This window comes from Mycteria americana, chromosome 4, assembly GCF_035582795.1.
Source record: "Mycteria americana isolate JAX WOST 10 ecotype Jacksonville Zoo and Gardens chromosome 4, USCA_MyAme_1.0, whole genome shotgun sequence".
NCBI lineage: Eukaryota > Metazoa > Chordata > Aves > Ciconiiformes > Ciconiidae > Mycteria > Mycteria americana.
The window spans coordinates 26,352,083-26,370,276 of NC_134368.1; the positions used below are offsets into that span (position 1 = coordinate 26,352,083).

Consider the following 18,194-nt stretch of genomic DNA (forward strand, 5'->3'; position numbering starts at 1 on the left):
AAGTCACAATGAATTTGCTGGAGAGCTATTTGCTGTGGGACTATACATCATATTCCAGGTTAGAGATACTAAATGTACTAAACTGCCTTTTAATACCATGAACATATTAAGATAATACATCTATACACAGCACCTTTCTGTTGCCTCATTGAACTAAGCATAATTAGTTCAATGCATGCCCCAGTCTCAGAGTCTGTCATACTGTATGCTACCATGACTCGATGCATAACTCTGCATGTCTAATTTAGAGCAGAAGTTTCCATTTTATTGCATGCTGTTGTCTGCATTTGCAGAGCCCGAGAGGGTTGTTTGGAGGTTACCAGTTGACTTTAATACAAGGGTTTTCTGCATTTTCAGTACTTGTTTTCGATATCAGTGTAGCTCTAACAGCCCCAGTACTTCTTGGGTAAAGAAACCTCTTTGCCAGAATTGCTTCTGGTATCCCATGGAGAATGACTAGTTGCCACACCAAGCATAGATCAAATTTAGCAAATTATTCATAAAGGAACGAACTTGCCATTCCATCCCCAGTAAATACTAGCTTACCTTGTTAGCTAAGATGGTAAGCAAAGAACACTGGATGCCTGCTTTTGCCTTACAGACTTTAGAGTTATCATCGGAGGACACAAGGAAAGGAGTAGTCCCTGCATTCTGTGGCTGTCACGTCAGTTTTTCTTGGCTGTGCAGAGTCAAAGGCAGCATCTCAGTCATTCATATTGAGGCCTGTCTGTGTGGCATAGAAAATTAACTTTAAAATAAAGTAATAAGAAGGGTACTGAGGAAACAGAGTATGCTGCTAATCAAATCCTAGTCCTTTAGTGTAGGAAGCTAAGAAGATAGGTTATTAGTTTGTGCAGAAAGTGCTTGTTCACACCCTTTACTTTTCTGTTTCCATTTCTCTTATACTAAACCAAAGATGAGATAAGTTTTTATTTGGTGCCTTGACTAATGCAGTCCATACTCCTAAATAGGACCCTAGGGGCTACTGAATGTAGTAATAACTGTAAAGGGAATCTCAATATTAGTGCAATCAGCTTTGTCACATTGCACAAAATTTCTGCACGTAGCAACTCCCACTGTCCTTTCCTTCTGAAAATAAAAGCTAAGGACAAATTAAAAGCTTAAAATAAATATATAGTATTTTAGGCTTTTTTTCATGCATGTTAAGTGTGCGAAAACAGTGCATTTGGCATGTTGTAAATCTGAACTGATTCTCAAAAGGAAGGTAGAACTTCTTAAGACACTGACACTCATTGATAGATTAATTGATCACCAGTCCATTTCCACTTGACCTGGTGGCAGAAAAGTCTATTAATCTGGTTTTTTCTGATTAAAGAAACTTTTTGTTCATGAAATCTGAAGGCAACATTACCACTCTCTTAAAATTTTGGGGTTTGTCATCTTATTTTTGTCCCTGGAAGTATGTTGAAAGTTCCAAGTCCAACTCATGGCTTATCATCTAGAACTGAGATGAGGAGGGATTTCAAGACCATCCATAAGAGGGAGGCATGAAAACAAGGATCTATTATTAAGGAATTAAAATGACAATGACAACTTTAGCTTTTGACAGTCCAAATCTGAAGTACTTCTCAATAGTAGACGTTCCCTTGTTCCATTTCCTCTGCTTCCCCAGTACCTGTGATGCTGGGTCCCCAGCTGCCTGAGACCTGGAATAATAGGCATGTGGGACAAGTCTGTGAGAGCAGAGTATGAAATGGGGCTGACACATCACAGAAAAAAGCAAGCACTGGGTCTCTGAGGTTTCTGTGATAAGTTTCAATGTGGCAAGAGCTGAGAAGAGAAATTAAGCAGGAACCTTACTCACTGCTCCCTAACCCTGCTATTGCAAAGGTTCCTCTTTTCTTCTTTGCATGCCCCTCAGCACAGGAGGTCCTGCTTTCCTTCATTTATGAAGAGGCAGCAGGGAGACGTGAAGAGAAGGTGGTAAGGGGGAAGATTAAATTGAGAGAGCATGTGGAGATTGCATACTCCTGTACTCAAGTAGGAGAACAAAGCTGAAAGGAAATAGCTCCCATGTGCTATTGCTCTATCTTTTACACATTGATTCAAAGAAAAGAGCAGGAGCATGAGAAGCAGAACGGAAGACTGGGGCACCTGATTCTCCTAACTTACCCTTAATTTGTTCACCCTGACATTCCCAGTAAGAGCCTTTCTATGTGGAACATCCTCCCTTGAAGGAGTGCTGTCTTTGGGGTGTGGGGTTTAACAGTTGATGTAGGGTGTCATGTTCAGCTGTACCACCAGTTCTGGCAGAACAGGTAGAAGGATGAAGTTTGCGGGGGGAAATGGAATCTGGTTTGGTAATTGTACATTGTGACTTACATACATTCAGACCATAGCTACATACGTTTTATAAATGCAAAACTTTAAAGCTTTATTATCCTCCCAGAAGTCAAGTTCTCTATCCTTGTTATTTTCAATACAACTTGAGGATTGCACCAATTGCACAGCTGGGTATGGGGAAAGAACCTCTTGGAAAGAAGAAATTCAAGAAATTTCTCAGCGTCATGATGAAAGGGATGCATGTGCCATTCGTATTCAGCTATGACTTGTTTCACCCTGCATGCAGATGCAATCGGTTCTTCAAGGATGTCGTGGTTTAGCCCCAGCCGGCAACTAAGCACCACACAGCCGCTCGCTCACTCCCCCCCAGTGGGATGGGGGAGAGAATTGGAAGAGCAAAAGTAAGAAAACCGAGGGTTGAGATAAAGACAGTTTAATAGGCAAAGCAAAAGCCACGCACGCATGCAAAGCAAAGCAAGGAATTCATTCACTCCTTCCCATGGGCAGGCAGGTGTTCAGCCATCTCCAGGAAAGCAGGGCTCCATCACGCGTAATGGTTACTTGGGAGGACAAACACCATCACTCCAAATGTCCCCCCCTTCCTTCTTCTTCCCCAGCTTTATATACTGAGCATGATGCCATATGGTATGAAATAGCCCTTTGGTCAGTTTGGATCAACTATCCTGGCTGTGTCCCCTCCCAGCTTCTTCTGCACCTGGCAGAGCATGGGAAGCTGAAAAGTCCTTGACTAGTGCAGCAACGACTAAAACATCCCTGTGTTATCAACACTGTTTTCAGCACAAATCCAAAACATAGCCCCATACCAGCCACTATAAAGACAATTAACTCTATCTCAGCTGAAACCAGGACAAAGGAGTAGCACTTTTTATCTGGTGGCATTGGGCTTTTTGGCTTCTGGGTAGTCATCTACTGCAACGTGGTACCAGTCTGTCACTACCGGCCTGGCACATACACTACTGAATGTCCGTGCCTGTCTCTAGCCCAATGTCAGGCTGGGGGGAGGAGGGGGAGACACAGCTGCATGGTCCTTAGAACAGAGTAAGGGGCCTTATTGCAAGGTCCCGGCTACGTGAGAAGTGGAAGGGTGACTGTTGGGCCTATACCTGAATTTCACTCTTGGTAGAGTTGAACATGTGGCTTGTGACTTAACCACGGGCCACCCTTGCAAAACATAGTTTCCTGCACTGCATTGCAGCCTGAGCTTCAAAGCAAATGGCTTTTCACAAGCTCCCAACCCAGACTGCTTGCTGCCTGGTTACATGACGTTGGTCAGTGCTTCCAAGACTGACTTGTTTGTGGTATCCAGCCTCTGTGTGATCACTGTGGACTGAGGGTCAAGATTAAGACAGGCTACGCAGCAGCAGCACCTTTGCCAGAAGATACAGCAGTAGGGGGCATACCATGCCGGGGTATGCATCATCTGCCAGCATGCTACAGACAAAAGCTTCTTGAAAGAAAAATACTGAAGCAAGAGTTGTAGTACACATATGATTAATGTAAAACACTCCCTCAGCAGCCTAAGTAGGCAGAGAACAAGTGGTGCTACAACCCTATGGCACATGGGGTGGACTGTGCAGCCTCCACCTGTGGCCCCAGTTGTGTTTGACCTTAAACTGCAGTGTGAGTGGATGCACTGCAGCTGGCTGGGCCAGCTGTGTTACTCGGCTGGTGAGAGCCCCAGGTGTGCAGGGTCCCAAGCTGGAGAGCACAGAGGAATGGTTCTACGGGAGGCAGACTGGGGCAGTGCCTTCAACCTGGGTGCTGATGAGCTATATCCAGGGCAGGGGAAGCTTTGCAGATCCGAACAAGCCTGCAGCCCTGGGCTTCCTCGAGGGAGGTGATTCTCCCCCTCTACTCCACTCTTGTGAGACCCCACCTGGAGTCCCAGCTCTGGGGGTCCAGCTCTGCGGTCCCCAGCACCAGACAGATGTGGACCTGTTAGAGCAGGTCCAGAGGAGGGCCATGAAAATGGTCAGAGGGCTGGAATACCTCTCCTATGAAGAAAGGCTGAGAGAGTTGGGGTTGTTCAGCCTGGAGAAGAGAAGGGTCTAGGGAGACCTTACTGCGGCCTTTCAGTACATAAAGGGGGCTTATAAGAAAGACAGAAAGACACTTTTTTACCAGGGCCTGTAGCAACAGGACAAGGAATAGCAGTTTTAAACTGAAAGAGGGTAGATTTAGATTGGATATAAGGAAGAAATTTTTTATAATGAGGGTGGTGAGGCACTGGAACAGGTTGCCCAGAGAAGTTGTGGATGCCCCATCCCTGGAAGTATTCCAGACCAGGTTGGATGGGGCTTTGAGCAACCTGGTCTAGTGGAAGGTGTCCCTGCCTATGGCAGGGGGGTTGGAACTAGATGATCTTTTAAGGTCACTTCCAACCCAAACTATTCCATGATTCTTTTTACTTTCATTTGTAGTGTGGGAGGTCTTGCATTTCTTTTGTTACAGAATGTGGTAAAGGATGCTTTACTGAATTCATGGGGAAGGTCTGAAGACAGTAGGGTTACAGGTCCTGAATTTTTTTATTGTTTCCTGTATTTATCTGAAGATCTCCACAGGCTAGAGAGGCATGTTTCTTTTACATCTGCCTCTACATACCAAGCCTGGACCTGGATTTTGCTAATGTTTCCTTTCTCTAGGAAAGCCATCTGTGTTCAGCCTTGGCCAGAGTCTGTCAAGGTGCTCCACTCTTGAGGGATGCTAAGGAGAACTGGATGGCCTGGTCTATCTCTCAGGTTGTTGTGACAGGCTGGGTTTCTGCTGAGCTGTTGCTGTTATTTGTGGATCATCTACATGCATTAATTACTACTTCTGTCCTGCCTGGAGATCTCCTAGGGACGTCATGTCTCCTAGGAGCAGGCAGTCCCTGGTAGTGCCAGGGTGGATGGCTGACTGCCTGGCTGGTTCTGCTAACATGCTGATAGTAGGGCCATGATGATGTTACTGCCCCTATTGTCACTGTCTTCACCATTCTCCTTGTTTACACCTTTACAGGGAACCTCCTCATCCTTCTCTCATCTTCCACCTAACTGATCCCCTAAACCGGTTACTTCTACCAGGTACTGGTACAGCAAGACTGTGATTTATTGTCATCAGGCTGAGAACCCCTTTTTTTAGGTTATACAGAAGGTCTTATGGAGCAGGGGAATATAGTATAAGGCAAGACAGAAGGGCCTTTATAGCCATCCCACAAAGGCCTATGAGAGATTGCGTGCTGTACACTGAGTGGATGCACTTGGAGAATTCTGCAGGTGTCTTGGAAGTCCAGCAGCAGGGCCAGCAATGAGCTGACGTATACTGACACCCTTAAGATGGCTTTAGACCATCCTCAGAAACAGTACAGATATGGTCAAGATGATGGCGAAATCTGTATCATTCTGTCTTCCCATGGACAAGGAATTTACTTGCTCCGTTCCCTGCTCTGTTCCAAAGAGAAGTTCACAACCTCAGGTGGGGGGAACAAAAAAACCCCACACTGGTTTATCAAGCTGATTGAACAATTACGACAAATTACAGAATTACAAGACAAAACTTGTTCTTGCTAGAGTCTTTACTAACCTTGTCTTGCATCAGAGAAAGAGGATCTAGAACTGAAATAAAGAACTGAAACAAAGGCAGTAGTAATATTGCAAATTGGAGAGAACTTGGTATTGCGAGTTGGAATGGGTGCTAACTTACAGCTTCTTCACAGCTGGTCTAACTCTTCCATCAAAGTGTTGTGTAAGATAATGAAGCCAATTTAGAGATGATTAGTACCAGGACGGACATTAAAAAAAACCCAAACAAATGTGATTTGTGAGTAACCAGCCTTGAACTGGGAGCACGGGCATTAATATTTTATCCAGAAACGGCAATTGCCATGACTAGAACAAAGAATACTTGCAGCCCAGACTGACCCCAAGTGTCAGGGAATCCCTGGCTACTCCTAGAGAAAGACACATCCCTAAGTTACCAAAACCATGTAAAATGAGCCTGATTTTTATAATAGATGAATACTCGTAATTCCAATGAAAGTTGTAAATGTTTGATCCTACAGGGAATCATGCCTATGGGGCTAGTGGAGAAATGCCTCCAGACTGAGGAGAAATTAGCATAGTACTAAAAACTGCCAAAAAATGAAAGCATAGTAATGCTTTAAGACTAGACTGATGGACTTCACTTTAAGGTTCTTAGTTTGTTTACTAGTCACAACTTAAATCCACCCCTGAATTTTTGTTTTCTTTTTTTTTGTTCACTAAAGTTTATGAAACAGTTTGGCTGGAAGGAAATAAATACATTTCATCTTCCTTGCAGGCTGTGAACTTAGTCCACAGCATATTATGAAAAATACAAGTCCTGTACTTGAGTTGCAGAACGATTTCTTTGAGACTTTTGCTATATAACAACAAATCATACAAGGATAAATGGAATTCACTATAAAAGAATATTCATATTGTACAAGTATGTGTTTAAATCTGTAACTAATTCACCTACAAAGTGTCCATAAATGAAATTTCCTGCTTACTATTGCTTTTCAAAGTTCTAGTGGTTGTGGTTTGACACACCAACAATAAGCAAACCTTATATCCTTGTTTAACAGTAACTGTGAATAGCAACATTAAAATGATATTAAATTAACATTTGTTAGCTGAGCACTGGTATAAGTCTTTACAAGATTGAGGACTTCTAGGATTCCATGGCTGAAGGCACCTTGATGCCATATGTGAGTAAAATCTAAACATTAATTGTAAATAAAAATAATGACCAAGAAAACTGTTTTCTGCCCATAAGTACAAAAGTAATCAAAGGTAATTAAACTGAGCTGAGTTGCTTTCCTTCATTATATTTCTTTGCACTATGTAAGCACACAGGTTCATCAGGGATAGTATTTCTGCTCAACTTGCAGGTGGAAGCCAACATTTCTCTTTTGTATAGCGATTGCCAGGTAACTGAAATGAGGTCATGCACCATCAGAACACTGCGCATAATGGGATAAGCCTATTAAACTGTCCAATCATATCCTAACACCCACCTAAATAAAATGTAATATATATGATAGCATAGCAACAGCAGCTTCCAAACAAAAGGAAAAGCTTAAAATACACAATCACTTGTATTTATGGGAATGAAGGGGAGGGAGGATTAATCATGACATCTGAAATGCGCAAAAACACAAAGGCAGCAGGCAGGATCTGTAACAGTAGCTCAACTCTTTCTTGACTCTTTAATCATGATCAGTGATAACAGAAAGCCTCTTGTCTGTGAAGATAATCACTAACTAATGTCACTGGCATGCATTCCTACAGCATATGAAATAAGCAAATGTGCTATAATAACAGTTATCATTCAGATTTTGTTTATGGAATGTCTGGAACTAAAGAAGATAAATAGCATCTGGAGATACGATGTCATTGGATAAGAATCTAGTACTTCATCCAGAACTCACTTAAGTCAAAGGACTACAAAACAGTAGCATGCCCTTAATAAGGTACTAAACAGATTTACACAAAACAAATCACAAATAAAGACTTACACTGTTTTATATAATAACAATAGAAATTCATCATTATGGGTAATCCAGAGGGAAAAGCACAGAGGCTTATAAAGCAACTGAAGCACGCTATAGGTGCCTGCATTCAAATTCATAATCCAAAATGTTACTGCTCAACTGCTGCTCAACTATGGAGCAACTTGAAAGCATCTTGGGTGGAAACTTAAAACTTCTTGTTTGCCTTGGGGTACTTCACAGGGTGAATCCACAGTCAAAGCAGCCCCAAGTTCTGTCCTCACCCATGGCCAGGCACATTCAGCCTAGATTTGTACTGATCTACAATCCTATCCCAACTGGGATCAAGTGAGTAGATGCTTCTCCTCCTTAGCCTACAAGAGAAGCTTCATTGCCTACATGTTCTCATAGCGTGCCTCATACAAGCCTGTACATTCATGTTTTGTACAAAAGGCAATGGCAGGGTTTTCTTTGCATTTTTTTCAAGTGACTGGACAAAGAGATAATGGTTAAACTGATGTTCTTTTATAGATCATGTTTGCAGGATGTGGAAAGCCCAGGCTGATTTTCCTCCTCAGTCTGAAGAAGTTAATGTGATGGTAGTATGTTTTAGTTAATAGGCTACTGTAAAGAAAAACTAGCCTGTGAAGGAAAAAAGAACAGAGATTTACTGTTTCAGAAAATCAAACATTATTAGGAAGTCTGGTGCTCAGGGCTTTCACCTGAATACAGGGATCCCAGTCCCTGGAACACATGGAAGTGTTTACTTTTTAGGGACTGGAACATATGACCCCCATTCTGGTTTTCTTCTTGTTTTCACAAATCAAACTTTTTTTTTCCCCCTACATAAGCAACAGTTTCATCAGGAAGCAGAGAGAAGGAATGCTGTCTAATGCAGCCTGGAGGCTGATGATTAGGAAACTTTCATGGGAGGCAGGCTGAACACTCTCAGGCTGAGTAGAAAAAAAAAATGGTCTTCCTGCATCCTGGATAAACAGACATAAAAGACAGAGTGACTTTTCTGTTCTTCAAATAAAGCACCTAAACACCTATCTTCAGGAAAGTGTGGATGTTGAATTATGAGAATGGGGGACGACATCTTGCAGACCTGATAGGTGCTAAAACCAGAAAGAGAAGGTGACTTTATGCACAATCCCATCTTCTACATTTCCGTATCACCTTACGTAGCTCATGAGCTACATAACATTACAATACTCTTCTACTGCAAGGACAGACCATAAAGAACAGTTGCAGCTTTACCGCATGGTTATTCAGAAGCACTCTTTTGTCCCATGAGAGTTGGGACAAAAGAATTGTTTTTTTCCCTTGTTATCACCAGTCACACCAAAGTGTGTTCATATCTAAATGCTCTTTGTTTCATCTGCTACAGCTTTAAACTCTTTCTGTACATTGTTTCTAAACCCACTCTGCAAACAATTTGATTTCTGTCATAGCAGTGTTTTAAATCTGGATTACCAGCACTGAAATGAATGGTCACTTATGTGTATGCTGCTGAACAGGGTGGAGTTTCCTCCAGATGCTTACTGTGACCTGTGCATTTCTCCACTCTATCTCATTAGTGATGTGCTGTTCTTATTAGGACATTTTCATCTGTTGTTGAGCTGGTGACAGACATCAGAGTAATAACTTCTAAAACCATTGACAGATCTTGTATTTTTATTACTTGGATTTTTTAGTTATTTTAATAAAAAAGCAAAATATTCTAAAATAAAATTATCACAAAACGTTGCAAATGTTATACTAAAATTTCCTTTCTTTTTGAGGCACTCAGATACTATATTTTTACTACATCTTACCAATATGCATTGTAGAAGATTGGCTGGATTAAACAGATAATGAGTGACTGTTCCTGAATAGTTTTTCAAGGTGTTCAAGTCAAGTTATGAACACTTCAGGTTTCTTTTGTCTCCTATTAACTGTAAGGAGATATTTTATGTCTACTTGAATGAAAAAAGGGGACTTTCTTTCAAGATTAGAGCACATGGAACTATTAAACCAATGTAAGTGTAGTTCTTAACCAAGGCATTTCACTTCGCTTATAAAATATTGTATCAGAACATGAGTAATTTAACAAAAAACTCTGCTAGGCAAAGAATTAAAACGTATGAGCCAGAGATAACAGGAAAAATAATAGAGGGCCCCATGAATGACTTCAAGCACAGTCCAATTTCTTTCCCAGCTATCAAAGAGAAGGAAGAAAGGATTTGTATTTGTGATACTCTAGTATTGACTTCTGTTGTTCAGGGGTTTTCCAAGCAGCAAGTTGTCTTGTAGGATCCTTATCTGTTTCATTATCACCTTCTGAAAGGCAACAGCAAAGCAGTAAAAAACGTCTTCCTAAGATCATTGGTTGGTAATTTGAGAATGAATGAGCCTTGGCTGAAGTGCTGGGGCTGTCTGGGGGGGGACTGCAGTTCACCGTCTTCCGTAACATGATTACTAGAGGCATGCAATGCTCAGGCAGCAGGCTTAAAACGAGCAAAAGGACACGCTTGTCTCAGATACTGAGGTTGGGAGGTGATAACTGGAGTAAGAGCCTTGTCCTTAGCAGTGATGGTTTAAAGACGTAAGTCAGGCCCAGTTTGCAGAGAGATGGCATTCCTATTCCCAAGGAATGCAAAGGATGTCACTGAAAACACGAGGCACTCACACCTATTCCCATGTCTGAAGGAGAAGCAGCAAACCATGAACAGAGTACAGATCGGGAACAAGTGCTCTGAGGGAACTGCTGCTTTCATACTTTGATTAGCATGTCAATGACCCTATAAAAGTACACCTAGCAAGCAAAAGCCATGTAGATACAACCACCTTACACTTTGCAAGTAGGGGATGTGCTTACATACCAAAATGTGACTTGGTTTTTCATAATCTGGGGCGACATTGTGCTTGCATTTGACAGCTTACTTGACTGTTTCCCTCACAGCATAGCACACGTGCAGCAGCAGAGCAAATTTCCTTGAGAAAGCTCAGATTTTACAAATGTGCACAGACTTAAAAGTAAGTAAATCAGTGGTCTTACTGCCAAGAAGACTTGACATTAATTGAGTGCAAAAGTGGTTTGCAGAACAGGAATGTAGGGTGCCTTGATCATCTGGAAAGAGCACTTGCAGAGGAGTATGATTAAGCCTCCAGATCCATTCATTCCTCTTCCTCTCTGGCAACTGAAAGACCAACTAGTGCCAACGCTTACAATGATTTTATCTTTATCTATATATATGCATGTGTGGCTTCTCGTGCATGGAAGAAGTGGGAGGAAGGCACGAAGGTGATTCAGAGAAGAAGGTGAGCCCGCAGAAGGCTGCTCCACGGCCAGGGCTGGGCCCAGACCCGAGGGGGCCTTGCCTGCTTCCAGATTCCAGGTGCCAGGCTAGTTCCAGTTTTGCGAGCAAACTTCCTTTGAAAATGGTTCCCGCCTTACCTTCTGTGCTCACAACTTCAGCTAACCTCGCGGTCCACCGGGGCTCACTACGGCAAGGCGACACCGACATGTTATCTGCCGGAGATGAGAGGTTGTGGCAGACACACTGGGCAGCGTCGCCGAAATCCTCCTCGAGAGGGGCGAAACGGGCCGGGGGAGGGGGCCTCAGCTGCCCTCTGTCGCGACACGGGCGCCCGCCTGTCGCCTGCTGCCCGCCGCCGGCCGCCTCTGGCGGGCGCCTATCCCTCTCCGCCCCCGCCGGGCCGGGGACCCGACGCCTGTTGCTATTTTCGCCCGCGCTGGCTGTGGCGGGAGGAGGGAGGCGGCGAGCGGCAGCCGCTGGGTGTGCGGCCCGGCCTCCCCCGCCTCCTCCCGCCCGGACCGCCGGCAGGTAGGGGCGGTGCGGGCAGCCCGAGGCGGGGCGGCCCGTCCTGACCGGGGCGGTCAGCAACAGGAGGCGGCGAGCAGGCTCCTCGCCCGGCCCGGCCGGGGCGCCCGCGCTGCCGGTGCCCTGAGGCGCTGCTGTGGCCTCCCCTCCCCCGGCCCGGCGTCCGTTAGGGGCTCTCTGCCCCTCTCCCCTCAGCGGGAGGTGGGCAGGCGGCGCCTGACAGCCCGTGGCCGCTGCCCGCCGAAGGCACTTCCTTGCAGCGAGCACATCCTGCGGCGGCAAGACGGCGGTAAGCGGCGGCGGCGGCGGCCGGTCAGCCCCTGGCCCCGGCTCCAGGCCTGGCGGGGGGCGACCGCGGGCCGCGGCCGGGGCGGCGGCGGTGGCCGCCGTGTCCCCGCTGCGGGCGGGCCCGGGGGAGCGGCGCTGGCGGGGCCGAGCCGCGTTTTTGGAGGGAGGGAAGGAGGAAGAGCGGTATTTAGCTTTGAGGAAGTGAAAGAGTTGAGGCAAGAAATTAGGCACCCCGCCGCGGCGGGCGGCTGCGGGCTGGCGGGGGGTGCGCTGTACCCGAACTCTGAGGTGGCACAAGCCTCCGGCCGGCCGAGACGAGACGGCTGCCGGCCGAGACGAGACGGCTGCCGCCCTCCCATCTGTCGCGGCAGGATCGCGCTGTCGGTCGTAACGGAGCCCCTGGTGAAGTCGCAGCACTTGCTCTGGGGACAGTGTTTCTGCGGGGCGGCGGGACGGGACGGGGCGGCCGGGCGGGAGCGGAGCGGGGACGGCGGGGCGCCGGTGCCGCGCTTCTCGGCTCGTAGGGTCCTGGGAGAGCTGGCTTCTCGTCAGAATAACCAAAAGACCTGCTTGAATTTAATCTGAGATTGACCTGATGTGCCACGGTCTGCTTTTAGTTCTTTTTCTCTCTCTTCCCTGCACCTTCCTCACCCGTCAATGCAAAATCGCTCGGTGTAACTCTTCCCAGAACCTGCTCCTTCTTAGAGCAACACAGCGACTCTTCCCGTAGGGGTAAAACTGACCTTTCCTACAGCAGTGCACTTGGAGTTTAAGCTTAAAATCCCCACACATTGGAGCAGTATTTGTATGGCCCTTTAGATTCACATACTAAATTAACAAGGGGATGATCTCCTGAAACGGCATTCGTGAGCCGTATGAAAGAAGTGTAGTTATTTATAGTGCAGTTTGAAAAGACTGAGACTTTTGTATGCTGTGTTGTATTTTGGAGAGAGGCTAATATGGAAGATCTGCTGTAGGAACCTTTAAGCAGTGCAGATGGTGGGATTTGTGCCTGCTGTTAAGCCCGGAGATTGAATGCACCATCATGGGTCAAAATTAATAAAAACATACATCTCCTGAATAGCAAGTATGTCTGAGCTGATGAATATGATTATACTTTTAACACTTGTAAGTGCTGAAATAGAAATTAATCACAGCTTGTTTTACAGAAATGCTGAAAGTCATAGGTAATATGCAAAAGTAGAAATGCTTGCAGGTGAGAAAAATGACAGGCTGGAAGGAATGTGAGACACATTCTATATGTGGATGACTTGACACTTTTTTCACTTTATAATTTGGTTAACTGAAAAGTTGGATGCGAGTTTTTTGGCTGTGGATACGCAATTGAATAAAAAGGAATGGCATTCAGAATGTAATTTACGTAGCAAGCTTTCTTTTACAAAGACTTTTTTAGTGCATTGCGGTGGTAGAACAGCCCAATATTTTGTTCAGGTCCGTATGAGGCTGACTCAGAAGACCTCAATCATCAGCATATTAATTTCTGTGGACTCTATTAAGGGAATAGCAACAGGTGTCAAAGGCAGGAACAGTGAGCTATTTTCTTCATTTGATAGTTGATTATAAACTTGTATGTTTATAATCAAGAACATATTACCATTTTGCTGGAATTTTTTTATTAATAGTCTACTTAAATTTTTTAACCTATTTGAGGACTGATATACATGCTGGCTGTATCGGTAAATATTTTAGGTATGATTATTACCACAAAACCAAATGATTTGCTCAGAGTACATGGTGGAACATTATTCAGGACCGCTTCTGAAGCTGCTGACGGCATTGAAAAGAGTCTTTTAAAAGTCAGCATTTAATGCATGTATATGAAAAAAGAATGGAAATTAAAAATAATTTCTGAGGCAAATTGACTTTGGGACTTGCACATGCTGTTGCCCACAGCAAGCCATGGCTCCAGAAGGAGACAGCAGATAAGAAGTAGCTATGAGGTAAAAAGAGCATCCTTGCAACAGAAGGGTACGTCGTGATTCCAAGTACCAGTTTGAGTTAAATTAGAACTATTTCAAACTGAGAGCAACCTGTGGTATGATATCTAAACAATCTTATTTAACTGTAGAAAACAGGCCAAAAATGTTGTTTGAAGCCTCAAGAAAAAAGATAAAGCTTGCAACTAGCTGCCTCATAGAACGACCTAATGGATGCTGTGTTGTGATACCAGAGAAGAGAGTCATTTCAAGCATGTTGATGGAAACATAAAAGGTCCTCTTCTCAGCAGTGACCGTACCATGACATACCTAATATATATTCTCATCTGTGTTTTTCTATATATCCTGCTAGGTGGATAGAACAACCTGTCAGCATTAGTGAAGACAATGTAAATCTCAGTCAGGGATTAGACAGAGAGGGAGAGGAGTGGTATTTAGTTCTGGCTTGTGTTCCAGAGCTCTGGCTGCAGTCCAGGGCTCCTCATAATCCTTAAGTAGTATGATATTTCTGCTAAAATAATCAGCGATGAAGTGCAGTCGGTACCAGTGCCTCTGGTTCCATTTGTCGGCAGGGCTCAGCACTAATGCCATGCAGAGAAGAGCTGAAGAAATTTGTGCTCTTTAAGACCAGCTGTTTTTCACAAGACCTTGCTATATCATTGGAAGTTTTGCTTAGCTTATTGGAGGGGAGAAAGAAAACTGACTTACAGAAAAAAACTGCTGTCATGTCAGTAGCCTGATGTGGAATAACTGTACAGTTGTCTCTCAGATGAACTGCAAAGGTTGAGGAAGCTGGGGTCTTTCTGTTCAACAACTCACAGGTCAAACTCCTCATTTAATCATTGATGTGTGGAAGCTCTGACTGCTTCCTTGCTTGACGCATCTTCTAAACTCATCAGTTCTGCTGTGGGTCTCAGCACTCCAACTGCTACCAAGCCAGGGGAAGAGCTGGAGAAGAGTGAAGGATTGCTTAGGTCAATAGCTACCTATGTTCTGAACAAGAGTCTGAAACTTTTGGCTGCATGTCTGTATTGAATTTAGTCCAGTCCAGAAGAAACAACAGAAGAAGGATAACTCTTCACTACTGTTGTAGTTTCTGCTTTTTTTTTAATTTGTGTGTGTTCTTTTGGTTTAGAACAATCTCTTTCCCTTCTTTGCCTTTTTTTCTGTATTAGTTTGAGTCTGTCCCAAATCTGCCTGGTTTTCCCCCAGCTGCCAAAACCTGATTCCCAGTGCCCCACCCTCTCAGGTTAATAACACAGTCTGTTCTCTATACCCCACAAGATTCTCCTTCCTAACCTCAAAGCTGACCTGGCCTCATCTAACTGAATGGCACCCAGAGCCTGCATCTTGTCCTCATGATAATGTCTTTGCTCTCTTGAGAGAAGGTGAGTTTTGAGGAATGCTGTCCTGCGTGATGCACAGCTGCTTAGACATGTACCTTCATGCAGGGAGAACCTGGGGTCCAGAATGGCAGAAGTACTCATTTTTGTAGCTGTCTTCTTCATGCTGCCCTGCCATCACCCTGACTTCTCTCTGAAGGCGTCGGTTTTAGTTTCTGGTGACATAAAAAGATGAGAATACAACTTAATTTGGGAGAACAAGAGCCTGATATATATATTTTCTTTTAAAACACAGTATCAGATTTTGCTAGAACAGGACTATCAGTGTAGTGTTGCATGCTTTCTAAGCCTGCTCCGCTTGTGAGAAGTGGCTGGGTTGATCACAGTGAAAGAGAAATTGAGGATGAAGAGAACACATATGTTCCCATGTGTATCTTTCACATTAGTGAGTCAGTCTGGTGTCTCCTAGTATAGAAGGTGGGGTTAGATTTGTTAGTGTGGTTTGTGTAAATATCATATGTGCTACAGTTTGCCTGGCTGTTTTTATGCTGATGGAGCAAATACATCTAAATCAAAGCAGGTTAAACAGTGGCAACATTAAGATACAGTTTGGAGAATATTAACATTTCTCAGCCAGCGGCAAAGCTGTTAGCTGAGGAGTGCCACTCAAGCTCTTCTCAGCTCTGAGTGCAAGGGCAAGAGAGATCCTTCAGAACATGCCGATGGAGGGAAGAAAGAGGAGCTGTCCCAGTTATGTCCGTGAGCACTGGGAGAACAACCGGAGACATTCAGCCTGTGTGCAAAGCAAAGCCTCGTGGTCTTCTCCCAGCCCAGAGTAACGGAGCTGAATGGCACTTAGAGCTGTCAAGGGAAGATCAAAGTTTAGGTGGAAGGAAACAAGTGGGTGGCTTTATTTTTATACCTTTTCTATTCTGTCTTGGATTAAAGGTGAAATAAGCATTTGCTTTGAAGAAGCTGTTTGTGAGTTAGACACTTGGGAGGAAGAGGAAGCTTGTTCGAGCCTACTGTACTAATAGGCATGGCAAACGGATACAGCGCCTGCAGAGACAAGTTTTAGAGGGGATGAACTGAGTGGTAGCTACCAGAGATGGGTGAAGGTGCCGAAATTCCGAGTGGTGGAGTCAGGGCAGACACAGATGGGCTCAGAGCACAGACACTCTTTGGCCATAATGTGTGCTGGGAATATGGCTGGGAATTATGGCTGGGTATAGGCCTGTTGAGATGAACAGAACTATTTTTAGGTCTAAATTAAGCATGTACATAAATACTTCATGGTCTTGAAGTAAAACCTAGTCCTTGGTGTAAATTTAAAGGACGTTAATGCTGGCAGCATGAAATTGGTATAATTTCTGGTGGGATTTGCATTTAAATTAAGATAAGGATGACAGGAAGAGGAAACAAAGAAAGAATGGCTGGAAAAGGGAGATGAAACATGCAGAATGGTAATGTACAGAACGATACAGGTTAGATAAAGAGACCTTCTGATGCTGCTAAATTTGTGCTCTCAGAAACTGCACTTTTAGCCCCTCTTAACATTAGGAAAAAACCCTAGCATCCTGACTTCGAGTTAACTGTTTTGATTTAGTATTAACTGTTTTTCTTTAGAAATAACAAATGCAGACATTGGAGTATTTATGCTGTTGACTTTGCAGTGTTTATTTTGTTAAAAAGAGACAAATGCCAAGAAGCTTTGCGTTTAGATTAAATACATTCCAGCAGTACAGTGTTTGTTGAAGTATGACAGAGTATCAAGCTGGTTTTTTTTAAATACTGTTCAGTCCTTAGAGTTAGCATGCAAAATAGTGTATTATATTGTGATATTTACTCCTATTTGAGGCTGCAGTGCCTTGTAGGTCTGGGGTAAAAGAGCATGGTAGATGATGGTAATCCAAATGAAACTTCTCTTCCTTGAAAAGTTGATTTAAATGAGGATGACTTTGTTGTATTTTTACATGCATTTTATTTAATTGCATTTTTTTTAAAAAGAGTTCTGAGAAAACACAATTGAGAAATATGGTTACAAAAAGTATGTGGCTAATAGGTCATCATCTGTGTGGTAGCTCAGTTCTGTTTTCAACTAAGAATGGAGTTTTCTTAGGCTTTCTTATCCTGTGATTATTATGTATGCCACTAAATGACGAGAACACTAAAAGCTAAAAACTCAATTTTTATATGTGTCGGACTATACACCATTGTAGTTAGGAATGAATCCAGTCTTCCCTGCAGTTGCCAAACTATTTTTCATTGTTACAGTTAAGGAGAAAAAATTTGTAATAGTTTGTCAAAGAAGAAGAGACCTTTTTGATTCCTGACAGATGCAAAACTGTCATGATAATTGTGTTTAGCAGTCTGTGTCAATAAGGTATAAAAATGCTTTGTGAAGCTGCTGTCCCATACGATGCAATGCATTTATATTCATCTTAAAGATGGTTGTTTTCTTGCTTGTTTGTGAAACAAAAAAAAAAACTGAAAAAGAGTTGTAGTATAATTGAAATGAGGGATACAAATTCTGGATTTTCATGGCCCTTCTTCCCACATCTCCCATACACAAGACACACACAGACAGACACACACACACACACACACACAGAGGTTTATAAAAAGGCTTTTTAAAAAATTGTTCTACACATCTAGAATGCTACTTATGATGATTTCTTCAAACAGTGTCTTTAAAACCTGCACTATTGGATTCTCTTGCTAAATTTGGCATCCTTGGAACGGGTAATGTTGCCACAGAGTTCATTTGTCAAAAGATACAAAAGTTCAAAAAAAGTAAATGTACCCAAACACGTGGTTTCTGCAGTTCTCTTGTTTTTACACTTTGACAGTTACTGCAGAAATGTTTTTCCCTGCTCAGACATTTGCAAATTGGTTGCATTTTAAACACTTGTTTAGTTCAAAATGAATTTCCATCTTGAAAAATTTTTTAAAGGTTTTTTTTAAA

At 43.5% G+C, this 18,194-nt stretch overlaps 2 protein-coding genes across 5 annotated transcripts in view; one reads left to right on the forward strand and one right to left on the reverse strand.

Annotated features, from left to right (window-relative positions):
- Positions 1–568: 568 nt before the first annotated feature.
- On the reverse strand, positions 569–15,394 carry LOC142409216 (uncharacterized). The gene is made up of 3 exons (XM_075500487.1): positions 15,328–15,394; positions 11,253–12,119; positions 569–727 (listed from the first exon to the last, which is right to left on the reverse strand). The coding sequence occupies exons 1-3, from the start codon at positions 15,392–15,394 to the stop codon at positions 708–710; spliced, it is 954 nt and encodes a 317-aa protein (XP_075356602.1). The 3' UTR covers positions 569–707.
- TBC1D1 (TBC1 domain family member 1) overlaps positions 11,793–18,194 on the forward strand; it is a 118,556-nt gene continuing 112,154 nt past the window's right edge. For 3 of the 4 annotated variants that reach the window (XM_075499909.1, XM_075499911.1, XM_075499912.1), the window contains exons 1-2: positions 11,812–11,929; positions 15,171–15,274. The gene's annotated coding sequence lies outside the window, so the exon portion shown is untranslated. Of the gene's footprint in view, positions 11,930–15,170; positions 15,275–18,194 lie in introns of all 4 variants that reach the window. The other variant, XM_075499910.1, reaches the window with a different exon arrangement.